This window comes from Salvelinus alpinus, chromosome 14 (assembly GCF_045679555.1).
Source record: "Salvelinus alpinus chromosome 14, SLU_Salpinus.1, whole genome shotgun sequence".
In the NCBI taxonomy this organism is placed as follows: domain Eukaryota; kingdom Metazoa; phylum Chordata; class Actinopteri; order Salmoniformes; family Salmonidae; genus Salvelinus; species Salvelinus alpinus.
In genome coordinates, this window is record NC_092099.1 from 24,668,745 (window position 1) to 24,696,329 (window position 27,585).

At 45.4% G+C, this 27,585-nt stretch overlaps 1 protein-coding gene across 4 annotated transcripts in view; it reads right to left on the minus strand.

Annotated features, from left to right (window-relative positions):
• Positions 1 to 2,454: 2,454 nt before the first annotated feature.
• The window catches only part of LOC139538629 (cytoplasmic protein NCK2-like), a 52,161-nt gene continuing 27,030 nt past the window's right edge, over positions 2,455 to 27,585 (minus strand). Inside the window, exons 1-5 of one of the 4 annotated variants that reach the window (XM_071340897.1) lie at positions 24,956 to 26,961; positions 22,534 to 22,613; positions 18,749 to 18,993; positions 7,383 to 8,200; positions 2,455 to 7,115 (exon numbers count right to left, since the gene is read on the minus strand). In XM_071340897.1, coding sequence (XP_071196998.1) covers positions 6,921 to 7,115; positions 7,383 to 8,200; positions 18,749 to 18,977 — 1,242 coding nt within the window. In that variant the 5' untranslated portion in view covers positions 18,978 to 18,993; positions 22,534 to 22,613; positions 24,956 to 26,961 and the 3' untranslated portion in view covers positions 2,455 to 6,920. Of the gene's footprint in view, positions 7,116 to 7,382; positions 8,201 to 18,748; positions 18,994 to 22,533; positions 22,614 to 24,955; positions 26,963 to 27,585 lie in introns of those variants that run through there. The other 3 variants (XM_071340895.1, XM_071340898.1, XM_071340896.1) reach the window with 3 other exon arrangements.

Sequence of the window (27,585 nt, forward strand, 5' to 3'; positions counted from 1 at the left end):
CCTCCTTCCACCATCCTCTCTCCTCCCCTCCTCCTTCCACCATCCTCTCTCCTCCCCTCCCCCTTCCACCATCCTCTCTCCTCACCTTCCACCATCCTCTCTCCTTCCACCATCCTCTCATTCTCTCCTCCTTCCACCATCCTCTTTCCTCTCCTTCCACCATCCTCTCTCCTTCTCTCCTCCTTCCACCATCCTCTCTCCTCTCCTCTCTCCTCCCATCCTTCCACCATCCTTCTCCTTCTCTCCTCCTTCCACCATCCTCTCTCCTCTCCTTCCCCTCCTCCCACCATCCTCTATCCTTCTCTCCTCCCACCATCCTCTCCCCCACTTTCTCTTAATGTGGGGATTTACCTGCTGTAGTGAGAGTACCTGCTGTTGTTACATTAATGTTTTGTTTTTGAAAGGAAGCTACAATTTCACACCATGTTGACAACTAACAAACCCTTAATCCATGTCTGACAAGGTTGTGGGTGTCAGTGTAGAAAAAAGTTGGCTAGTCTGTTCATTTACCCTTTCACAATCATCAACATCATTTGTACTGATGATGAGGGCTGCCACCGTGTCTGAGGGAGCTACAGTATTAGTCATATACTCTGATCAGATTGAGGCAAGCGAGTCCAATCAATCAGTCAAGCTGCATGTTGACAGCTAGGTGTCATCAGATCCGTGGCAGACAGTGTCAGTCCATTATCGATTGGCCTGAGTCAATCGGCAGCCAGACAGATCTATGATGATAACCAGAGCCATGTATTTAGAGAGTTCGGCCAACCTATCCTTTTTTATATTGCACTAATCTGAGATTCACCCAGTAAGCAAAATCAGTATTTTCTGGATGTCGAAAGAGACGTCTTATACAGAAGTTGAAAATGCATAATTTACAGACTTTGAAAATAAACTCAGCAAAAAAAGAAACATCCTCTCACTGTCAACTCCGTTTATTTTTCAGCAAACATAACATGTGTAAATATTTGTATGAACATAAGATTCAACAACTGAGACATGAACTGAACAAGTTCAACAGACATGTGAGTAATGTGTCCCTGAACAAAGGGGGGGGGTCAAAATCAAAAGTAACAGTCAGTACATGGTGTGGCCACCAGCTGCATTAAGTAGTGTAGTGCATCTCCTCCTCATGGACTGCACCAGATTTGACAATTCTTGCTGTGAGATGTTACCCCACTCTTCCACCAAGGCATCTGCAAGTTCCCGGCCATTTCTGGGGGGAATGGCCCTAGCCCTCCCCCTCCGATCTAACAGGTCCCAGATGTGCTCAATGGGATTGAGATCCGGGCTCTTTGCTGGCCATGGCAGAACACTGACATTCCTGTCAAGCAGGAAATCACGCACAGAATGAGCAGTATGGCTAGTGGCATTGTCATGTTGGCGGGTCATGTCAGGATGAGCCTGTAGGAAAGGTACCACATGAGGGAGTAGGATGTCTTCCCTGTAACGCACAGCGTTGAGATTGCCTGCAATGACAACAAGCTCAGTCCGATGATGCTGTGACACACCGCCCCAGACCATGACGGACCCTCCACCTCCAAATCGATCCCACTCCAGAGTACAGGCCTCAGTGTAACGCTCATTCCTTCGACGATAAACACGAATCCGACCATCACCCCTCGTGAGACAAAACCGCGACTCGTCAGTGAAGAGTGTTTTTTGTCAGTCCTGTCTGGTCCAGTAACGGTGGGTTTGTGGCCGTAGGCGACGTTGTTGCCGGTGATGTCTGGTGAGGACCTGCCTTACAACAGGCCTACAAGCCCTCAGTCCAGCCTCTCTCAGCCTATTGCGCACAGTCTGAGCACTGATGGAGGGATTGTGCGTTCCTGGTGTAACTCTGGCAGTTGTTGTTGCCATCCTGTACCTGTCCCACAGGTGTGATGTTCGGATGTACCGATCCTGTGCAGGTGTTGTTACACGTGGTCTGCCACTGCGAGGACGATCAGCTGTCTGTCCTGTCTCCCTGTAGTGCTGTGTTAGACGTCTCACAGTACGGAGATTGCAATTTATTGCCCTGGCCACATCTGCAGTCCTCATGCCTCTTTGCAGCATGCTTAAGGCATGTTCACGCAGAGCAGGGACCCTGGGCATCTTTCTTTTGGTGTTTTCAGAGTCAGTAGAAAGGCCTCTTTAGTGTCCTAAGATTTCATAACTGTGACCTTAATTGTCTACTGTCTGTAAACTGTTAGTGTCTTAACGACCGTTCCACAGGTGCAGGTTCATTAATTGTTTATGGTTCATGGGAAACAGTGCTGAAACCCTTTACAATGAAGATCTGTGAAGTTATTTGGATTTTTACGAATTATTTTTGAAAGACAGGGTGCTGAAAAAGGGACGTTTCTTTTATTGCAGAGTTTGTATTTTTCAGTCATGATTCTATGGAGAAATTGACTGCACATGCATTCTCAATGAAGTAAGCGTCACATGACAATAATATAGAAGAGCCAACTGAAGAGTGCAACAGAATATTTATTATTGCTCCCATGTGACTTATTTTATCGTTTTCAAAAGCTTTAAAACTGGCAGCGATGATGTTCAAAGTAGTCCAACCTACAGAATAAACCATCAGACCACTTCAACTACATTAACATTCTCAGTAATGGTTACAGATTTGTATTTTTTCTTGCTATGACTGTGATAGGTTTATATACCTTAGTTGAACGCAATGACTGTCAGTCACTCTGGATTAGAGTGTCTGCTGAATGACCAAAATATAAACACTTGTAAAGCACACTGATATTATTCGAATGACCTCCGCAGCATACAAGTACAAATATGGTCGGTGCGGACCCGATTCAAATCTGAACAAATCATAGACGCTTGGGTTGTTTCACAAGATTGAACTTCACATTACAGTAGAGCACAGTACAGTATGGTACAGGACAGTCAAGTTTTATTCAGTAGAGTAGATTACAGTAGAGTACAGTTTAATTCAGTCGAGTACAGTACATTACAGTACAGTACACAGTACAGTAAAAACAGTATAGTACAGTACAGTTTAGTTCAGTAGAGTACAGTACAGTTTAGTTCAGTAAAGTACATTAGAAAAGTAGGGTACAATACAGTACAATACTGTACTCTGTGCTCTACTTTTCTTTACTGTGCTCTGCTGCGGTGCTTTACTGTACAGTGGACAATGGACATTGAAATCAAGGCCGGTCCAGACCGGACCAAATCTGAACCAAACAGACGTCTATGATTAGTTCCAATTTGGTCCGGACCAAGTATCAACGTCCTTGGACGATGAAATGAAAGCCGGTCCAGACTGCACCAAAAAAATACGACCCCAAAAATACGGCCAAAAGACATCGCTATCGGTAAATGCTAAGTGGGAAGTGTAGGCCTAGACTTGTTCACTAAAGTACTCCCCACAAATCTAAAAGGAGCATCCGTGGAATTCTGGGCTAGTAGGAGATTTCACCATATTGCTTAGGCTACCAGTCATGATGTTAAGGTCATAGCTGCCAACCCATTTCTGACACCAATGTAGCGACAGACAAACCCGGGTCGTGGCGTGAAAGGCAAACACCATACTGGACCAATCATACACATCTATATTTGGGCCAAATCAAGGCCAATCCGAACCAATCACAGATGTCTTTTTTTGGGGTCAAATCAAGGCCAAATATAGACGACAAATCAAGGCCAGTCTGGACAGCACCCAAAAAAAAGACCACCGGTTAGGACAAGACAAAAAAAAGACGTCCAGAAGACATCGCAAGATGTAAATATTCCCCATGTAATGTTAACAGGGCGCCAACATGGTTTAAATAGAATGTTATAGTGATGTGTAAATGCATCATAATGCACAAACCTCAATGGCGCAACCATGAATTAGGAATTGAATAGGATCTCTATGGGCCCAACTAGGTAAATACATGGCTTTGATGGTAACTATAGGGGATAATAATAACAACATGTTGTATCCATCCACTCCCAGAGACCAGCAGCAATCACCACTTGTCACACAGTACAACATCTGAGACAGAAAGCGAAGACGCTGCCACACAGCCCATGATTTGAGTTATTCTGCAAAAACTTTTATTGAACAAAAGTATTATAATTCTCACCACGTCATTAGCGGCACAGTCCCGTAGGTTGGATCGAAATGATTCATATTACGTACCTCATCTTCTTCTGAATATATACATACAGTGGGAACAAGAATGAAATAACAATGCTCAATAACATTCAGATAGATCAACTTAGAAAAGCTGAGAACCCCATGATCGATACATTGGTAAACAGACTGCAAAAAGTTAATAAAAACAACAGTCTAAGTACTCTTGAATTAGTGCCTGCCATCAGCTACATAAACACATACAGTGCATTCAGAAAGTATTCAGACCCCTTGACTTCTTTCACATTTTGTTCTTTCACAGCCTTATTCTAAAATTGATTAAATAGATATAAATCCTCAATCTACACACAATACCCCATAATGACAAAGTGAAAACAGGTTTGTAGAAATGTTTTACTACCCTTTACTATGAGACTCGAAATTGAGCTCAGGTGCATCCTGTTTCCATTGATCATCCTTGAGATGTTTCTACAACTTGATTGGAGTCCACCTGTGGTAAATTCATTTGATTGGTCATGATTTGGAAAGGTACACACCTGTCTGTATAAGGTCCCACAGTTGACAGTGCATGTCAGGGGGGGGAAAAGCCATGAGGTCGAAGGTCCATAGAGCTCCAAGACCGGATTGTGTCGAGGCACAGATCTGGGGAAGGGTACCAAAAAAATGACTGCAGCATTGATTGTCCCCAAGAACACAGTGGCCTCCGTCACTCTTAAATAGAAGAAGCTTGGAACCACAGAGACTCTTCCTGGAGCTGGCCGCCCGGCCAAACTGAGGAATCGGGGAGAAAAGCATTTGTCATGTAGGTGACCAAGGACCCGATGGTCCCTCTGACAAAGCTCCAGAGTTCCTATGTGGAGATGGGACAACCTTCCAGAAGGACAACCATCTCTGCAGCACACCACCAATCAAGCTTTTATAGTAGAGTGGCCAGATGGAAGCCCCTCCTCAGTAAAAAGGCACATGACAGCCAGCTTGGAGTTTGCCAAAAGGCACCTAAAGACTTGCAGACCATGAGAAACAAGATTCTCTGGTCCAATTAAACCAAGATTGAACTCTTTAGCCTGAATGCCAAACATCATGTCTGGAGAAAACCTGGCACCATCCCTACGGTGAAGCACGGTGGTGGCAGCATCATGCTGTGAGGATATTTTTCAGCAGCAGGGACTGGGAGACTAGTCATGATCAAGGGAAAGATGAACAGAGCAAAGTACAGAGAAATCCTTGATGAAAACCTGCTCCAGAGCGCTCAGGACCTCAGACTGGGGCGAAGGTTCACTTTCCAACAGGACAACGACCCCTAAGCACACAGCCAAGACAATGCAAGAGTGGCTTTGGGGCAAGTCTCTGAATGTCCTTGAGTGGCCCACCCAGAGCCCGGACTTGAACCCGATCGAACATCTTTGGAGAGACCTGAAAATAGCTGTGCAGCAACGCTCCTCATCCAACCTGACCAAGCTTGAGAGGATCTGCAGAGAAGAATGGGAGAAACTCTCCAAATTCAGGTGTGCCAAGCCTGTAGCGTCCTACCCAAGACGACTCAAGGCTGTAATCGCTGCCAAAGGTGCTTCAACAAACTGAATACTTGATTTCAGTTTTCAGTTTTTTATATTTAATACATTTACAAAAATGTCTACAAGCCTGTTTTTGCTTTGTCATTATGGGGGTATTGTGTGTAGATTGATGAGGGAGGAAAATCATTTTATACATTTTAGAATAAGACTGTAATGTAACAAAATGTGGAAAATTCAAGGGGTCTGAATACTTTCTGAATGCACTGTATATAACTTTGAGAGTAAAACGCCTGACGTATCTTCATTGGAAAACAGCACTAGGGCCGGGGAATGAGTGAGTGAGTAAGTGTAGTGTAGAGCTGGAGACAATCAAATAGAAGTAGTGTAGAGCTGGAGCCAATAGAACATCAGAACAGTAAGTTTAGTGTAGAGCTGGAGCCAATAGACTAGCAAAACAGTAATGCTGCTTTTGGACTGTAACACCAGCGTTACACTAGATAGTGTATACAGCCTAATGCTATACTAGGGAAATTATGTTTCCATAGCTAGGGCTGACAATGAAGATTTGTGAAGAACAGAATAAACAACTTCTGCATAATCAAAACAGTTGCTTTGTGAGAAGGTGTTCAAGTTCAGTTAGCCATTTATGTAAATGCCAGCTGAAAAGTACCTGTGGCCTGTTATTGGCCCCAAATGAGAGCAGGTCCGCCGGAGCCATGGCCCAGTGGGGCACGGGTGCCGGCCTGAGTAGAGGGAAACAGAAAAGTCTGAGCCTTGTGTGTAAAACACTGGTGAATCCTGACTGGAAATGTGCCGTAAGTGTAGTGTAGAGCTGGAGCGAATAGAAGAGCAATACAGTAAGTGTTGTACATTGACAGACATTCAAACTCTCCATTCTTTTCAATTCTCGCTCTCTCCTACTTCTCCTCGATGATAGAGGGATGAAGAGGAGGCAGAGGTGGAAGAAAATGACTACAGTTCTGAGGAGGATGAAGGCAGAGAAGAGGAGAAAAGGCAAAAGAGGGTGTTTACAATGGTCACTTAGTGAAGTCATTATTTCCTTTAGAAATCATCGGAACCTCTGGAGAGGGTTTTAAATTAGATACAAAAATGTGTGAATTCCAAACAAACAGAGAAAACCCAAAAGCAAAGAAAGTAAACAGAACCAAGACCAGCTATGTGACGAGGCTAAAACAGACTTAAGTTATCTCCCCAAGTTCAGCATGTTGAGGATTGCTGGGATATGGGCATTTGGTGGAGTGCGTATGTGTGTGTATATGCATGTCTGAGTGCCTGTGTGTGTATGTGTTTATGTATGTGTGTCACAGCAGCGGTTTGACCAGGTAGAGCTTGTCTCCGTGTTGGCTGGTGAAGATGGGGGCTTTCTTGTAGTGTTCCACCAGTTCATCAATGGAGCTGAACTTGCGCTGGCCGATACAGTAGACCTCCTCTGAACACTGCACCTTGAAGTGCTTGTTCTTCCCAGGCGCCTTCAGAGACACAGAGAAATCACTGGGCTAGAGGGAGAGAAAAGGAGTCAGTTCATTTACTCACCAATTTGTCTCCAACAAACATGCTTTCCTTTACTAACGCTACTCACTATCCACCAGCAGAGGGCACCATGACTTAATTTATAAATCACAGGCCAATATTTCTGCTGTTCATGTGTGCAGATCTCTCCTATTCTCCAACTTATTTTTCTACTCTTCCCTCCATCCTGCTCCCTTTCCTCCTTTCCTCCCACTGTCCTCAATCAGTTCTTCATCCTCTCTTCCCCCACTCACCGATGACTCGCTGTCCCGTATGAGGAAGTCCCCCTCCTTTCCCCTCTCGTTGAGGACCAGCTCTGCCTGGTGTCTGGTCACCCCTCCGTAGTACCAGTCCCTGCCTGCAAACTTGCCCACGATCGCCGGCCCCACGTAGCGGATCTGTGGGGAGCCAGGGGGCGACTGCGGCAGGGCGGGGAGCCCAGGAGGCCTGTCAGCATCATTCAGCATCAGCACGTAGTTCTTAGGCACTAGGCCCACCAGGCCTTGGGCGTTCCTGCAGCGCCACCACTCTGGGTCATTCTCTGGTTTCTCCACAACCTCCATCACCTCTCCCTTCTCAAAGTTCAGCTCTTCCTCCGTCACTGAGCTGAACGGGTAAATAGTCTGGACCAGATGGAGTACACCACCTCCCTCTCCATCCCGGCCGCCACCACCTCCCGCCCGCCCGTTGGTCATCGTGGCCCCCCTGCCCTGCCCTGGATAACCTGGGGAGTCCCTTCCTCCTCCACCCCCCTCACCCTCTCTCTCTGCGGGGTCCTCCAGGACGTAGTTGGAGGGGAACCAGCCCACGCGACCTCCCTGGCTGCCCCGCCACCAGCCGTCACTGCACTTCTCCATCACCGTGACCCGGGACCCCTTGGCTAGGGTCAGCTCATCCTCACGTTCCGCCATGTACGAGAACTTGACAACGGCCAGGATGGTGAGGTCGTAGATGCGTTCGGCACCGCCTCCTCCTCCTCCTCCCCCACTCCCATTGGAGGGGTACTCTGCATCCGTGCTGGGCGTGGGAGAGGCATCACGGGCACTCTGCTTCCTTCTGCCCTTACCCAGTCCTGAGAGAGAGAAGGGGGAGAAAGGAAGAGAATCACTACATCAGTATGTTAAGCTAACATGACCTGACATTTTATTTCATTTAGACAGCCAGTGAAAGACAACAGTCTGTTGTTGCTAGTGGATTGAATCAAAACCTTTTCAGGTTTCTTCTAGCAGGTAGCAGGAACTGGTACACCGACACTTGTATAACCAGACACTAAACATACATCTTTCACATCTACATTTTTGTAATTTAGCAGACACTCTTATCCAGAGCTACTTACAGGAGCAATTCGGGTAAAGTGCCTTGCTCAAGGGCACAGACAGATTTTTCACATTGTCGGCTCGGGGATTCCTTTCGGCCCAACGCTCTGCCACCCCTGCCGCATATCTACAACCCAAGACACTTGAGTCCTTTGATAAGTCATTAATCCAGTGGTACCCAGAAAGCTTTGAGTAAATGAGGCAGCAGGAGACGAAGTGGATTTGTGTGTGTGGGCAGGGCAGGCTTGAGCTCCAGTGGGAGACCAGGCAGGAGTTGGAGTTAGGGGGGGGGGGGGGGGGGGGGGGCAGGACTCTAATTGATGCTGCAGGCTGCACTCTAGGCCCAGTGGAGATCTCAACACTTAAAATAGAAGATAGAGGACCTCCTCAGAGAGGGCAAGCACACACATACTATAGTTCACAATCACATACATTCCGTACAAGATCACAGACACCACATACTCAGAAATTCTCTCTATCCACATACTACATACAGTAAATGCACCCAAGTGACAGACACACATACACACTCCCTCGGTCACAACTGTTAGTGTATTTGTCACAACTCACATCTCCTCATTAAACCAGGTGTTCAGCACCACTCAGCTACCTGCGTCTCCACTAATCAAAAGGCTGAAACTAGTGCATGCTGGCTGGGGAGGAAAGTGGAGCAGACAGGGTGTCTGGTGCGTGGCTCTGCTGTGGCTCTGCTGTGGTACTGACTGACAGGCAGGCAGGGGATCAAAGGTTCCTCTCCTCCTACCTGTCTCCTTGCCTCTTTCTGCACAACAAAAAGACAGCAGGCAGCAACAACAAAGCGCTCGTCTCCTCCATGCTGCTTGTTTACCCGTCGTAACCCCCGTGGGAGCGCTAGCCGGGGCCAACTAAGAGTTGTTCTGATGCGTTCAGCTGCCCAGGGAGATGGATGACTGGCATATAGATGTCTCATGGCTCAGGTGGTTGAATGGTGGTTGCTTGGAACATAACATCAGACAGACCTACATCCGGGCATCTCTTACTGTACAAACCAATTACATCTGACTAATACAAATGTAACCAAACATACCGCAGAACTAAAGTAAGCACAATTACATTCCACTGCACACAGAAATTCCCAATGCTGTCATTTGTTTAGTCACAACATAGGGAAAAGTGACAAGTGTGTGTGTGTGTGTGTTGCAGTGTAGATAGAGCTAGGTCACATATGTTTAGATGACTGTGTGAGTTAACTCAGGAAGTTATTGGGTTCACACAGAGTGGCACTAAACTTTCCTGCTGTTTTGTTGTGTGAGAGCGGAGCGGGTGAGGAGATGGGAGCAGGAGTCCCTTGGCAGCTGTTACTAACAAACAGAAGACCCGACATCACAGGGCAGAGCTGACAGAAGGAGAGAATGAAAAAGACAGACAAAGGGATGGGCAAATGCAAACAAGACAGAAATATTGAACAGACCATAATGTGTAATAGAATAGTCAAGGTCCATGTAAAACAAGGGTTATGTGAGAGGCTTGTTTTTCAGAGCGTCTGAGAAGTGACGACAGTGAAGGACACATAAGACACCACAAACATACATCACACACGGAGTGTACAAAACACCTTCCTAATATTGAGTTGCACCCACTTTTAGCCTCAGAACAGCCTCAATTTGTCAGGGCATGGACTCTACAAGGTGTCGAATGCGTTCCATAGGGATGCTGGCCCATGTTGACTCCAATGCTTCCCACAGTTGTCAAGTTGGCTGGATGTTCTGGGGGTGGTGTACCATTCTTGATACAGACACTTAAGAATGAAAGACCCATCTCAATTGTCTCAAGGCTTGAAAATCCTTTAACCTGTCTCCTTCCTTACACTGAGTGAAGTGGATTTAACAGGTGACATCAATAAGGGATCATAGCTTTCACCTGGATTCACCTGGTCAGTTTGTCATGGAAAGAGCATACAGTGTCTCACCCTCTGTGTGCTATTCCAAACAGTACGTATTCATCTTCGTGTGTGTGTGTGTGTGTGTGTGTGTGTGTGTGTGTGTGTGTGTGTGTGTGTGTGTGTGTGTGTGTGTGTGTGTGTGTGTGTGTGTGTGTGTGTGTGTGTGTGTAGTGCATTTGGAAAGTATTCAGACCCCTTGACTTTTTCCACATTTAGTTACGTTACAGCCTTATTCTAAAATGGATTAAATGTTTTTTCCCCTCATCAATCTACACACAATACCCCTTAATGACAATTTTTTGCAAATGTATAAAAAATAAAAATATCACATTTACATAAGTATTCAGACCCTTTACTTCGTACTTTGTTGAAGCACTTTTGGCAGCGATTACAGCCTCAAGTCTTCTTGGGTATGACGCTACAAGCTTGGCACACTTGTATTTGGGGAGTTTCTCCCGTTCTTCTATGCAGATCCTATCAAGCTCTGTCAGGTTAGAGGGGAAAATCGCTGCACAGCTACTTTCAGGTCTCTCCAGAGATGTTCGATCGGGTTCAAGTCCGGGCTCTGGCTGGGCCGCTCAAGGACATTCAGAGGCTGTGTGCTTAGGGTTATTGTTCTGTTGGAAGGTGAACCTTCGACCCAGTCGGAGGTCCCGAGCACTCTGGAGCAGGTTTTCATCAATGATCTCTCTGTACTTTGCTCCCTTCATCTTTTCCTTGATCCTGACTTCCAGTCCCTGCCCACAGCATGATGCTGCCACCACCACCACCACCACGCTTCACCGTAGGGATGGTGCCAGGATTTGACCAGATGTGACGCTTGGCATTTAGGTCAAATAGTTCAATCTTGTTTTCGTCAGACCAGAGAATCTTGTTTCTCATGGTCAGAGTCCTTTACGTGCCTTTTGGCAAACTCCAAGCGGGCTGTCATGTGCCTTTTACTGAGGAGTGGCTTCCGTCTGGCCACTCTACCATAAAGGCCTGATTGGTGGAGTGCTGCAGAGATGGCTGTCCTTTGAAAGGTTCTCCCATCTCGACAGAGGAACTGGAGCTCTGTCAGAGTGACCAAGGCCCTTCCCCCGATTGCTCAGTTTTGGCCAGGCGGCCAAACTTCTTCCATTTAAGAATGTTGGAGGCCACTGTGTTCTTGGGGGCCTTCAACGCTGCAGAAATGTTTTGGTACCCTTCCCCAGATCTGTGCCTCGATACAATCCTATCTCGGAGCTTTACGGACAATTCCTTCGACCTCATGGCTTGATTTTTTCCTGTGACATGCACTGTCAACTGAGACCTTATATAGACATGTGTATGCCTTTCCAAATCATGTCCAATCAATATAAACAGGATGCTCCTGGGCTCAATTTCGAGTGTGGAAATGTGGAATGTGGAAATGTGGAAAAAGGAAAGGGGTCGGAATACTTTCCGAATGCACTGTGTGTGTGTGTGTGTGTGTGTGTGTGTGTGTGTGTGTGTGTGTGTGTGTGTGTGTGTGTGTGTGTGTGTGTGTGTGTGTTGCCCCACTTGATGTGACCCAACTTGAATGCTCTCCTCCGGGGCCTACTTCAAGCCATCCCATGGAGAGACTATGCTGTCGACTGTCACAGTATAGAGAGCAGAGATATGCAGGGTACAGCAGACATAAAACTCCCCTGAGACCCACACAGCCCAGCTGAATCGCGCACACACACACACTTTATTTTGCTCTCGCTCATTTCCATTTCAAGGCTCTGGCCTGCTGGTTGGCAGGGGAACAGTCTCCATTCACTCCTCCCACACTCCCTCTCTCTCTCCTTCCATCCCTCCATTCTTTCACCGCCCTGGACACCAGAGGTTGGCATACCAATACACAGGACCACCTGACGGAGTCACAGAGAGCAGTACAATGAAACCCAGAGGAGTCAGGAGGTAATATAGTCAATAGAGGTCGACCGATTAATCGGAATGGCCGATTAATTAGGGCCGATTTCAAGTTTTCATAACAATCGGAAATCGTATTTAAAAAAATAAATAAAAAATGACACCTTTATTTAACTAGACAAGTCAGTTAAGAACACATTCTTATTTTCAATGACGGCCTAGGAACGGTGGGTTAACTGCCTTGTTCAGGGGCAGAACGACAGATTTTTACCTTGTCAGCTCGGGGATTCAATCTTGCAACCTTACGGTTAACTAGTCCAACCCTCTAACCACCTGCCTTACATTGTACTCCACGAGGAGCCTGCCTGTTACGCGAATGCAGTAAGAAGCCAAGGTAAGTTGCTAGCTAGCATTAAACTTATCTTATAAAAAACAATCAATCATAATCACTAGTTAACTACACACGGTTGATGATATTACTAGTTTATCTAGCGTGTCCTGCGTTGCATATAATCGATGCGGTGCGCATCCGCGAAAAGGGACTGTCGTTGCTCCAACGTGTACCTAACCATAAACATCAATGCCTTTCTTAAAATCAATACACAAGTATATATTTTTAAACCTGCATATTTAGTTAATATTGCCTGCTAACATGAATTTCTTTTAACTAGGGAAATTGTGTCACTGATCTTGCAACAGAGTCAGGGTATATGCAGCAGTTTGGGCCACCTGGCTCGTTGCGAACTGTGTGAAGACTATTTCTTCCTAACAAATACAGCCAACTTCGCCAAACGGGGGATGCTTTAACAAAAGCGCATTCGCGAAAAAGGACTGTCGTTGCTCCAACGTGTACCTAACCATAAACATCAATGCCTTTCTTAAAATCAATACACAGAAGTATATATTTTTAAACCTGCATATTTAGCTAAAAGAAATCCAGGTTAGCAGGCAATATTAACCAGGTGAAATGGTGTCACTTCTCTTGCGTTCATTGCACGCAGAGTCAGGGTATATGCAACAGTTTGGGCCGCCTGGCTCGTTGCGAACTAAATTGCCAGAATTTTACGTAATTATGACATAACATTGAAGGTTGTGCAATGTAACAGGAATATTTAGGCTTATGGATGCCACCCGTTAGATAAAATACGGAACGGTTCCGTATTTCTCTGAAAGAATAAACGTTTTGTTTTCGAGATGATAGTTTCCGGATTCGACCATATTAATGACCTAAGGCTCGTATTTCGGGTGTGTTTATTATATTATAATTAAGTCTATGATTTGATATTTGATAGAGCAGTCTGACTGAGCAGTGGTAGGCAGCAGCAGGCTCGTAAGCATTCATTCAAACAGCACTTTCGTGCGTTTTGCCAGCAGCTCTTCGCAATGCTTCAAGCATTGTACTGTTTATGACTTCAAGCCTATCAACTCCCAAGATTAGGTTGGTGTAACCGATGTGAAATAGCTAGCTAGTTAGCGGGGTGCACGCTAACAGCGTTTCAAACGTCACTCGCTCTGAGACTTGGAGTAGTTGTTCCCCTTGCTCTGCATGGGTAACGCTGCTTCGATGGTGGCTGTTGTCGTTGTGTTGCTGGTTCGAGCCCAGGGAGGAGCGAGGAGAGGGACGGAAGCTATACTGTTACACTGGCAATGTTAAAGTGCCTATAAGAACATCCAATAGTCAAAGGTATATGAAATACAAATTGTATAGAGAGAAATAGTCCTATAATTCCTATAATAACTACAACCTAAAACTTCTTACCTGGGAATATTGAAGACTCATGTTAAAAAGAACCACCAGCTTTCATATGTTCTCATGTTCTGAGCAAGGAACTTAAACGTTAGCTTTCTTACATGGCACATATTGCACTTTTACTTTCTTCTCCAACACTTTGTTTTTGCATTATTTAAACCAAATTGAACATGTTTCATTATTTATTTGAGGCTAAATAGATTTTTGGGATGTATTATATGAAGTTAAAATAAGTGTTCATTCAGTATTGTTGTAATTGTCATTATTACAAATAAATAAATAAAAATCGGCCGATTAATCGGTATCGGCTTTTTTGGTCCTCCACTAATCGGTATCGGCGTTGAAAAATCATAATCGGTCGACCTCTAATAGTAAATACACAGGACCACCTGACAGAGTCACAGAGAGCAGTACAATGAAACCCAGGGGAGTCAGGAGGTAATAAAGTAACAGGTGTTTTGAGAGGTAGTGGATGAGGAGAAACACTATACATCCGACCCATAAATCACCATCATCATTCTAGTTTGCATACCGCTACAAATGAGAAGCTATTAACAGTTAACAAGCACTTAAAAAAAAAAAAACTCATATTTTCCATTTCCTCCACTGTAAGGTTACCGCCTGTCATAACATTATGTTAGCAGGGTGCTATTAACACAAAGCGCTACTGTAGCTCAGCGCTCAGTCTATAACACAGTCCATAAACGTCCAGCTGTTTATGTCTTCACAAACATTATGGGCAGGCAGCGTTGGCACGGTGACAGTGTGTACTATGCACCCTGTAAATCTGTCAGATGGACTGAAGCCAAGGGAACCATTTTGATTCAGCCTGGAGATCATTGGTTTCCCTGTATTGGCCTGCAGTAAATGTCACTTGATGAGTGAGCACAGCCATTTTGGATCACTGGGGAGATTGTTACCCTGTATTGGCCTGCAGAGTCTGTCAATGGCACAGCCATTTTGAGTCAGTGCTGCTGGGTTTCCATTCCATTCAAGAAGAGCAAAGGGGAACCCAGTCCAACCATAACTTATAGAGTGCTGACTTTACACACACGTGTGTGCACACAGAACAGATTCAAAATAAGACACATTAGAAGTTACTGCCAAGCCCGAATCTTAACTATCCGGGTACAGATTCATGATCAAATACAACATATTGAAATGCTAGGGGTTGAATAGGAACCTGGGCATAATGTATAACTCAATAACAGACGAGGATGATTGGTTGTTCCGTGGTTTCGCCACAGGCTGTAACACCATTAGGCTGGTGAGTGGAGCACTGTTCAATGCTCTAATGGATGGATGGATGGGGAACAGCATTGCTGTGTTAGGGAGCGCACTACAACCCTGGTTAGGTCCACTGGCCTGCACACAGGACTTTAATGACTCATCCTTTAATGGAATATACAGACACACTTCCCTTTAATTATGGATACACTCATAGTGGTGTCAGAATAACAGAGTGTACAGGGGATAACAGAGTAAGATTAGAATGTTTGTTGAGTGATGGCTCCGTGCCTCTAGGACAGGGATGGGTAACTGGCCCTCGGATAAAACACTTTTTTTGGGGGGGTGGGGTTGGGGGAGAACTCAGTCGTGGTCTCAACTTACTGTTGAGAATTTTGAATAGTAGAATACACGGTGCAATTTCAAAATATGGTTGTGCATCAGCAGTTGTCTTGTCATGTCAGTCACTGATAGTCACTCAATTAGCCCATGTCGGTTTTTTTTTTTTTTTGATTGCCAAGTTCGTTTAGTCGCCAGTTATCTAAACTTGTTATCATGGTCGAATTACCGTCCGGGGTGGCTCCATTGATGTTGTTAGTCTCACTCATATCATATTAAAAACCACAAACATTTCTCTCCAACCTATGGGGCCCCCCCGGACGGTAATTCGGAAAAATGTATAGAATTGCATGAAATGAGTTAAATGTTGCTAAATCTTCTCTACACCCCATGGCAAAATGTGTAGAATTGTAGCAAATGTTCTTTAAAACTGCAACGTTATCTCTACACCCCATGGCAAAATGTGTAGAATTGTAGCAAATGTTCTTTAAAACTGCAACGTTATCTCTACACCCCATGGCAAAATGTGTAGAATTGTAGCAAATGTTCTTTAAAACTGCAACGTTATCTCTACACCCCATGGCAAAATGTGTAGAATTGTAGCAAATGTTCTTCAAAACTGCAACGTTATCTCTACACCCCATGGCAAAATGTGTAGAATTGTAGCAAATGTTCTTTAAAACTGCAACGTTATCTCTACACCCCATGGCAAAATGTGTAGAATTGCATGAAATTGCATTAACATATTTTGTCGTAATGTGTGTGTGTGTGTGGGGGGTGATGTGGGTATGCTGACCCACAAGCAAATGCGGCCCCTCATGATTGAAAGGTTCAAAGTTGCCCATCCCTGCTCTAGGATTATGTGAAATGTTCTTATTGATAAAGATGAAAGATCTGAGCACGCCGCACACAACCACAAACACACATAACGTGCTGCTGGTGAATGAAAGTGACAGGCTGTGCAGTGTTGGTCCACATAGTCTCATGGAGCTCCTTTTGGGGGCAGAGAGGAATGTGTCAGTAACAGACTCTACCCATCCCCTCGCATATCAAATCAAATCAAGTTTATTTTATATAGCCCTTCGTACATCAGCTAATATCTCAAAGTGCTGTACAGAAACCCAGCCTAAAACCCCAAACAGCAAGCAATGCAGGTGTAGAAGCACGGTGGCTAGGAAAAAGAGCATAGCCTGCACTCACTCTGCCCTCCCCTCACTCTGCCCTGCCCTCCCCTCACTCTGCCCTCCCTCACTCTGCCCTCCCTCCCCTCACTCTGCCCTGCTCTCCCCTCCCCTCACTCTGCCTTGCTCTCCCCTCCCCTCACTCTGCCCTGCTCTCCCCTCCCCTCACTCTGCCCTGCTCTCCCCTCCCCTCACTCTGCCCTGCTCTCCCCTCCCCTCACTCTGCCCTGCTCTCCCCTCCCCTCACTCTGCCTTGCTCCCCCCTCCCCTCACTCCGCCCTGCTCTCCCCTCCCCTCACTCTGCCTTGCCCTCCCCTCCCCTCACTCTGCCCTGCTCTCCCCTCCCCTCACTCTGCCCTGCTCTCCCCTCCCCTCACTCTGCCCTCCCTCCCCACTCTGCCCTGCTCTCCCTCCCCTCACTCTGCCCTGCTCTCCCTCCCCTCACTCCGCCCTGCTCTCCCCTCCCATCACTCCGCCCTGCTCTCCCCTCCAATCTCTCTGCCCTGCTCTCCCCTTCCATCACTCCGCCCTGCTCTCCCCTTTCATCACTCCGCCCTGCTCTCCCCTTCCATCACTCCGCCCTGCTCTCCCCTTCCATCACTCCGCCCTGCTCTCCCCTTCCATCACTCCACCCTCCCCTCACAGACTCTCTCTTTCTCTGTATGTTTGTCTCTCTGTCTCTCTCTTTGTAAACTTCACACTCTCTCTCTAACCAGCAGCAGATATTCAAACCCAGCGGTTTAAAACTCCATTAATGGCTGTTGACAGTCTACAAACAAGATTTAATTGAACTACTCAGAACTGACAGGAACAATAAGGCATGTGTGCTCAGCTTCGTATGTTTCTCTCTTTGGAGCAGGCAAGAAATATTGGCTGATTCCTGAAATTTGCAGTTCAGAAAATGTATGTATAAGAAAGTATAAAAGAGTTACTGAAAAATAAGATCAGTGGAATAAGGAGACAGAGAGACGGAACATGCAAGAGTTTCTCTCCAGTCTCCACCAGCCATTTGATAACCCTAACACACACACACACACACACACACACACACACACACACACACACACACACACACACACACACACACACACACACACACACACACACACACACACACACACACACACACACACACACACACACACACACACACACACACACACACAATGTGAGGACCTACAGACACCAAGCTGTGGCAGCTCAGAGCGATGGCCAACTGAACAAAGTCCCTGGGGTGCTGGTGGAGCTCCTCTAAAATAGCACAAAGGCTCACATCCACACACCCAACCCCAGTACCAGACCCTGTCAGACAGAGACCCAGTGAGAGCAGGATGAGACACACAACCCCAGTACCAGACCCTGTCAGACAGAGACCCAGTGAGAGCAGGATGAGACACACAACCCCAGTACCAGACCCTGTCAGACAGAGACCCAGTGAGAGCAGGATGAGACACCCAACCCCAGTACCAGACCCTGTCAGACAGAGACCGAGTGAGAGCAGGATGAGACACCCAACCCCAGTACCAGACCCTGTCAGACAGAGACCCAGTGAGAGCAGGATGAGACACACAACCCCAGTACCAGACCCTGTCAGACAGAGACCGAGTGAGAGCAGGATGAGACACCCAACCCCAGTACCAGACCCTGTCCGACAGAGACCGAGTGAGAGCAGGACGAGACACCCAACCCCAGTACCAGACCCTGTCAGACAGAGACCCAGTGAGAGCAGGATGAGACACACAACACCAGTACCAGACCCTGTCAGACAGAGACCGAGTGAGAGCAGGATGAGACACACAACCCCAGTACCAGACCCTGTCAGACAGAGACCGAGTGAGAGCAGGATGAGACACACACACAATTCAGGAGATGCACAAAATGATTTCTTCCATTTCTAGCTGGAGTTTAGAGGAGGATGAAAAAATAGAGGCGGAGGGAGTCAAGAGACGCTCCACTCTTCTCTGCTGATAAACTACCAACAACATACTCTACGACATCTCCATCTCCAGCCCACCGCCACCCTTCTTACCCAGTGTGTCTTTGAGGTTCTTGACCAGCGATGCCTTCTTCACCAGGCTGTTCTTGCGCTCCACGTAGTTAGAGGGGACGTAGCCTGTCTGGTTGGAGGCATTCCTCACCCTCCACCACGTCTTGCTGTCATCCAGCAGGGTGAGCCGCTCATTCTTCCGGATGTCAAGTTCCTGGTCCTGCTGGGCCGTGTAGTCCCACTTGGCTACAACTGTCACCTCCTCCATCATTTTTCATGGAGTCCCCCTGGCGGGGGGTGGAAAGGAGAGGGAGAGACGGTAAATTACATATCGACCCCAAATTAGACGAGAGACAGAAAGAAAGAGGGTTGTCTAAATGTTAGCCGAAGCATTAGCCACCTATTATCACAAGAATGTGCGATGAACTGATCTTAATGCTAGAAATAAATCAACGATGATACAAGTATGGTAATGGGGGAAATGTTAAGTGTGTGAGAGATTAAAAAAGAAAGCAGAAAAGCACATGAATACATAGAATCATACTAATGTAATCCGCTCTCCATTTCACACACGCCAGAATTATGAAGTCAGATAAGATAATCACTACCACGCCACCCAACTATTAAATTCACATTAGATCATCAGCTTTACCGTCTAACTACAGACCACATCTATCAAATCACACCGCAGGCATGAGGGCACTGCTTAGTATGTGTGTGTGTGTGTGTGAGTGACAGGGATTAAGCATACTCTATTTCACAGTGCAGGAGGGGAGTCAGGTGAACACAGCTTTACAGCACCACCTTAGCTACTCTGTGTTAGCACGAGAATGTAAATGAAAGTGTGCGTGTGTGCAAGTATGCGCGCATCCGTACATGTACGTACAGTGCATTCGTAAAGTATTCAGACCCGTTCACTTTTTCCACATTTTTACATCACAGCCTTATTCCAAAATGGATGGGGGAAAATAATTCTCCCCAATCTACACACAATACCCCATAATGATGAAGCAAGAACAGGTTTTTAGAAACGTTTGCTAATATATTACAAATAAAAACTGAAATATCACATTTACGTAAGTATTCAGTGCTTTGTTGACGCACCTATGGCAGTGAATACAGCCTTGAGTCTTCTTGGGTATGACGCTACAAGCTTGGCACACCTGTATTTGGGGAGATTCTCCCATTCTTCTCTGCAGATCCTCTCAAGCTCTGTCACGTTGCATTGGCAGCATCACTGCACAGTGGTTTTCAGGTCTCTCCAAAGATGTTCGATCGGGTTCAAGTCCGGGCTCTGGCTGGGCCACTCAAGGACATTCAGAGACTTGTCCCGAAGCCACTCCTGCGTTGTCTTAGCTGTGTGCTTAGGGTCATTGCTCTGTTGGAAGGTGAACCTTAGGACCCCAAGACTGGGGCAAAGCGCTCTGGAGCAGGTTTTCATCAAGGATCTCTCTGTACTTTGCTCGTTCATTTTCCCCTCGATCCTGACTAGTCTCCCAGCACCTGCTGCTAAAAAACAACCCCACAGCATGATGCTGCCACTACCATGCTTCTCCATACCTGACGCTTGGAAATCAGGCCAAAGTGTTCAATCTTGGTTTCATCAGACCAGAGAATTGTGTTTCTCATGGTATAAGACTCCTTTAGGTGCCTTTTGGCGAACTCCAAGTGGCTGTCATGTGCCTTTTACTGAGGAGTGGCTCCCTTCTGGCCACTCTACCATAAAGGCCTGATTGGTAGAGTGCTGCAGAGATGGTTTTCCTTCTGGAAGGTTCTACCATCTCCACAGAGGAACTCTCGAGCTCTGTCATAGTGACCATCAGGTTCTTGGTCACCTCCCTGACCAAGGCTCTTCTCCCCTGATTGCTCAGTTTGGCCGAGCGGCCAGCTCGAGGAAGAGTCTTGGTGGTTCCAAACTTCTTCCATTTAAGAGCGATGGAGGACACTGTGTTCTTAGGGACCTTCAATGCTGTAGAAACTTTTTGGTACCCTTCCCCAGATCAGTGCCTCGACACAATCCTGTCTCGGAGCTCTATGGACTCCAATCAAGTTGTAGAAACATCAAGGATTATCAATGGAAACAGGATGCACCTGAGCTCAATTTCGAAGTCTCATGACAAAATGTCTGAATACTTATGTAAATAAGGTATGTTTTCTATTTTAAATAAATTTGCTAAACTTTCTAAAACCCTGCTTTCACTTTGTCATTATGGGGTATTGTGTGTAGATTGATGAGGATTTTGTTTTATCTCAACAATTTATTTGTAACGTAACAAAATGTGGAAGTCAAGGGGTCTGAATACTTCCTGAATGCACTGTATGTGTGCCTGTATGTGTGAGTGGCTGTATGTGTGAGCGGCTGTGTGCGATGAGCACTATATTATCTGTATAGTAATAAAAAGCACCAACAACAACTTAAATCATTGTGAATGCAGCACAATCCCAGGCTGGATGTGCTCAGTCTAACAGTTCTGTCCCGTCAAGCCCTCTGACAGCCTAATGATATTCTCTGGGTCCCACAGTGCCAGTGGAATGAAAAGCATGCTTACATGCTTTCATCCTTCTCAAACTAGACACTCTAATGCACTTGTCCTCTTGCTCAGTTGTGCACCGGGGCCTCCCACTCTTTCTATTCTGGTTAGAGCCAGTTTGCGCTGTTCTGTGAAGGGAGTAGTAGTACACAGTGTTGTACGAGATCTTCAGTTTCTTGGCAATTTCTCGCATGGAATAGCCTTCATTTCTCAGAACAAGAATAGACTGACGAGTTTCAGAAAAAAAGTTATTTGTTTCTGGCCATTTTGAGCCTGTAATCGAACCCACAAATGCTGATGCTCCAGATACTCAACTAGTCTGAAGAAGGCCAGTTTTATTGCTTCTTTAACTTCTTTGGGGTTGGGGGCAGTATTTGCATATTATTAGTCGATTTGGATAGAAAACACTCAGAAGTTTCTAAAACTGTTTGAATGATGTCTGAGTATAACAGAACTCATATGGCAGGCAAAAACCTGAGAAAAAGATCCAACCAGGAGGTGGGAAATCTGAGGTTTGTAGGTTTTCAACTCTTTGCTTATCCAAGATAGAGTGGAAATGGGGTCATGTTGCACTTCCTACGGCTTCCACTAGATGTCAACAGTCTATAAAACCTTGTTTGATGCTTCTACTGTGAAGTGGGGGCGAATGAGAGGAGATTCAGTAAGGTCTCTCCCAGAGTGCCACGAGCTGACCATGCGCTGACCATGCGCATTCATGTGAGAGTTAGCTGCGTTCCATCGCATTTCTGAAGACAAAGGAATTCTCCGGTTGGAACATTATTGAAGACTTATGTTAAAAACATCCTAAAGATTGATTCGATACATCGTTTGACATGTTTCTACAGACTGTAATGGAACATTTTGGACTTTTCGTCCGTACTTTCCACTGGACTTGCACGCGCGTCTAGAGTTTAGATTGTGTACTGAACGCACGAACAACAAGGAGGAATTTGGACATAAATGATGGACATTATCGAACAAAACAAACATTTATTGTAGAACTGGGATTCCTGGGAGTGCATTCTGATGAAGATCATCAAAGGTAAGTGAATATTTATAATGCTATTTCTGACTTATGTTGACTCCAACATGGCGGATATCTCTTTGGGTTGATTTGTCGTCTTAGCGCCGTACGTAGATTATTGCATGGTTTGCTTTTTCCGTAAAGTATTTTTGATATCTGACACAGCGGTTGCATTAAGGAGAAGTGGATCTAAAATGTCATATCGGTGCATCACTAATATATATATATATATATATATATATATATTTCTTTGCACTTCACTTGGGACTTACTTGCGTGACTCAGGACAGGCACTCTGCTTGTTGTTTCAGTACAGATCAGTGGGGAGAAGCAGGTGCAGGTGTGTCTCACACTGAGGGTATAGAGAGGGAGAAAGTAGCCACACCAACTCGCTCATGTTAGATAGACAAACTTGTTGCTGCAATAGATTATCATGTCATCTGGTAGTGTCTGTCTTGACTGCATCAAATCGATATACAGAATCCAGGCTAGCTACACTATCTAGCTAAATTAGTTAGCCAGCTAGCGAGACTAACGGAGTCTATTTTGCTGCTCTCACCGCATTCTTGTCTGCAACAACTCCATTCATATTAAACAGCCTATCTGTTGGTTGATCCTTGTAGCCTACCCCTTCTCATTTAGCCAACTTATTATCGTAATTGTAATTCCATTTAGCATTGATTGGAAATCTCCCACTTCACTTGCCACACATGGAGCCTCTGACGGTAGTGTTGCTTTGATTGACCCACAATAACTAGATACCTACATGAGTAGGTCTACCGATACATCTTTTTTAATGGGGCGCGCTACATTCAAACAGTTGAATAACAAAACATTTCTGAAATCATGGTTTAGCCATGTATGTAGCAATGTCATTTTATTTTAGACAAACCTTTTTTAATACAATAAGCCTATATTTTTTTTTCAACAAAAGTTTTTTTTACATAAAGACTAAAAGCACCAGCAAATCAGCATGTTAATAGAGAAATACAGTACCAATCAAAAGTTTTGACACCTACTCATTCCAGTCTTTATTTGGACTATTTTCTACATTGTAGAATAATAGTAAAGACCTCAAAACTATGAAAGAACACATATGGAATCATGTACTAACCAAAAAAAGTGTTAAACAAATCAAAATATATTTTATATTTGAGATTCTTCAAAGTAGCCACCCTTTGCCGTGATGACAGCTTTATACACTTTGCATTGTTGGGTGTCAAAATACTTTTTCTTGTGCTTTTTGAGGTGGAACAACCCAGTGGGAAAAACTGAATGCTGCCACAGTGTGTGTCAAAAAACTGGAGTTGAGTGTTCCAGGCAGGCAGGCAGGCAGGCAGGCAGGCAGGCAGGCAGGCAGGCAGGAAGGCAGGCAGGCAGGCAGGAAGGCAGGCAGGCACACACACACACACAGCGATAAATGATAAAACATCCAGTTCCACAAGAGAGACACACTAGGGATCATACATTTCCTTTCTCACATCGTCTTCTACACTTTATTCTTTAATGAGGGCAATTCACAGATGAAGCTCCGCCACAAAGGACCGTATAACTCACGAGAAGAGTAGCCACACAATTACACCACATAAAAGATTCCATTACCACTGGAAAGATTTATATCTTCAGATATAGACCACTGTATTTCATAAATGCAAATGGTTTACTCCGAGACTCGGGCGTTTAACACAGGATATTAAACTCTACTTCAATAAGGCCAGATCCACAGAGAGGCTGAACAGAGACTGAAGAAATTCTACACAACTATCCCACATGAATGCTATCCAGGACAGGCTCATCTCTTAATGCAGTGTCTACGGGTGTTTTAGCTAAATGTGTGTGTCATTTGGGGCGGCGGGTAGCCTAGTGGTTAGAGCGTTGGACTTGTAACCGAAAGGTTGCAAGATTGAATCCCCGAGCTGACAAGGTAAAAATCTGTCATTCTGCACCTGAACAAGGCAGTTCCTAGGCTGTCATTGAAGATACGAATTTGTTCTTAACTGACTTGCCTAGTAAAATATAAATAAAATGTATAGTATATCAAACCTACTAGACTCTTGTCACAGTCTCTGTAGTGCCATGAGTCTGGCCTCTGAGCCTATCCTATCATTGTAGCATTAAAATACAGTGAATGTGACCCTGCTTGCACACACTAAAGCTGCATAACAGGATTCCCTCACAGGCCTGAGGGAGCAGGTCAAATCTTGCCTGTGAGCCTATCCTTGCCCTGGGAGGAATGTAGAAGGGTGAGTTAGTGAGGTGAGGTGTAACCAATGTGGCTTACAAAACAGCTGTATGTCACAGTTACACACCAATTTTGTCCCCAGGCGATAATGGGGCGGAAGTGATTACACACACATCCAATCGCAAATCAACCGCACACACTCGTGTAGATTTGCAAGGATCTGACAGGCAAAAAGAGTATTACAATAAGCCACCTGTATCCCTCCCTTCTCTCTCTTCTCGTTCTCCCTATTGCCCCATTTATCAGCATTCTAATACTGACTCATTCTCCCTAAGAGTGATGGCCCTGCCTCCCTCCGTATCCACGATGATTATTCAGTCTCCCCAATGACCGTGCTCATTAGGGAGAGTGATGGGGATGCCACTCAGAATCACATCAATCCTCCTCGCTGGGCGCTCACACACACGCAAACAGGCGGCAAACACACCATCAGTCACACACTATCAGCTTACCTCAGTTCTGTGGGAAATGTGTTACAGCTCACACTTCTGGTCTCCAGGCAGAGCTGTAGTGTATAACTCTCTTAATTCAATTACTGAGTCTCTTTCCCTACAGCCATCTAGCGTTAGCTGCATTGCCATGTGTGCCTGCCTGCTATTGTCGAATTTTGTCTTTAAGGGATAAATCGGGGAGAAACCGAGAAAGGGAGACATTGAGGTAAACAAATGTAAAATAAAAAAAGGAGGTAGCGGGAGAATAAAGCGGAGAAAGAGAGAGAGTCTCTGCTCCCCCATCCCTCTATTGAGAGAGTTAAAAGGAGAGAAGAGCGACAGAATGCTGAGTTGAATTCCGCCTGGACTTCACAGCTCCTCATTGAGGGGGAGAGAAAAAAGCTCCCAGGCCTTTTCAGCACAACACAAAGAGAAAGGGATAGTAAAAGAGGATTAAAGAAAAGAAAAGTTTTTTAAAAAAGAGAAAAAGACTGGCACAGTTCTCTGTTTGGCATTCAGGTCAAAAACACAGTAAGAGGAAAAACCAATGGAACAAACTGTTCCCCTCCTTCCCTTCTTTTCCCAGTACTCTCATTTGTTTGATGCGGTTGGCTTTGAGTTGTTTCTCAGAGTAGGAAGCTGGTTAATATCCATTTGGACCATCCTGAATAAATACACAAGCATACGGAAACGGCTCCTGGTACTCGCATAGACCAATCGGTTCACTGTGATCTGAAAATGCCTAATACAGGCACCCACAACCGACTGCTTTGGCTGGTTGTGAATGGCTGCTGAAAATAGGTCAAAGCCCTCGTCATCGGGGCCAAATTAATTGGAACACTGTCAATGTTAATGACCTGTTTTATAGTGAGCCCAGTGCCACTGTCATGCCAGACCATTCTTTCCACACCTGCCCTGGTATGCAATGCAGTTGGCTAGGCCCATCTCTCTGACAGGGTTGGTATTTGCTCCTCTTCAGTTTGAGCGGTGGAAAATTACTATCATGTTTGATGTCATGTTTGATGTCACCATTCGGTCTGAAAAATGTCAGACCGAATGGCTCAGGGAGGTCCAGAAGGCAGACGACATCATGCCGTCCTTTCAACTGCCTACTCAAAATAAACCCTCAGGAGATAAGCTACTGACAGAACGCTCTGACCACAGAACGAGACCCACGCCTGCAGTCACTTAGCCAGCCACTTCATGGTGATATCATACAGGAGGACTTATCAAACGAAGCTCTTGCAAGTCCTGATCAAAGCAACTCTGATTAAACCATATCACTGACAAAACCCTGTTTGGCAAAGTGGATTGGATTGAGAGTGTAAGTGTAAGACTGAAATAGCCAGATTCCCTTCTCTTCCTTATCATCTCTACAAAAGTTACACATCAAAAGCTAAACTAATACATTTGCTAGATTTTCTGTACAGTGTCCACAGTTTCTAAATCAGGATATAGTCTACTTTCTGTGAACGCTTTCCCACTCAGTGCTTCAGAAAGCAGCGACGTGATTATTTTCTGACAGTATCACTCCCCATTCCATCTTTCTCCTCTGCACAGAGAAAATAGTAGCATGGGTTCTTCTGTCCACCCACATTTTTGTCAGCGGCCTTGGACAGCGTTTGGACAGCGTTTGGACAGCGCTTTCACACTTATGCCCATCTTCATGAAACGGCTGACTACAGAAATGGTGGATTGCTCCCTTTATCGCTGTCCTCCCCCTACTTCTTTCCTCCATTCACTCCCGCTTTTCAAGCAATTTCTCACATCACTCATTTTCTGTCATTTCTTTCCCTCCCCTGAGTGGGAGAGACATTGTTTAGTGAGTTTCCATGGTTCCACTTGGTCCTATATCAGACTGGTCAGACTGCGACTGGTCCCCCCCTCTGAAATACTCCTTTCTCTCCTCTGCTACTCTTCTATTCTCGCTCTCTGTTCATTCTTTCCATACTTATTCTTCTCCATTTAATGGCTCCTACATCTCCTGAGTTTTCCTTCCTCTCATTACCTCCCACGCTACCATCTCTTACTCCCCTCCACCCCCCCCCTTTTCACCTCTCCTGTTCATCCATCATAAATATGTCCATCATAAAGATCATTTGACCCTTGAATTCCGTTACTCTAAACATACATTCATAAACATAACCTCATAACAGGGTTTCCCAAACTCAGGTTCTTGCCCTAGCACTACACAGCTGATTCAAATGATCAACTAATCATCCAGCTTTGATCATTTGAATCAGCTGTGTAGCGTTAGGTCAAAAACCAAAACATGCACCACTTGGGGTCCCAAGGACAGAGTTCGGGAAACGATGACATAGGAGATAAAACAAAAATGACTTACGTTGGGGTGCTGGGACAAAAATATTTGTAATAAAGCTATGCCTGTACACTCAGAAACTATTCAGATCGGAGTTGGATTGAAATCTGAATTTAAAAAACGTTGTCAACCAATAAAAGGTATAGGTGCTGGAGCAAGTTGACTATTTATTTACACTACTAGTCTCAACCCCTCCCTTTCCTTTTCATGACCCACTACCTCAGGCTTCTATTGTATGACCGTTGTTTAGTTCCTGGCATGTTTATCTCCCCTTCTTTGTTCATTTCTTACCGCTTCAATGGAAGTGCACCCGACTACAGTGTTAATCATG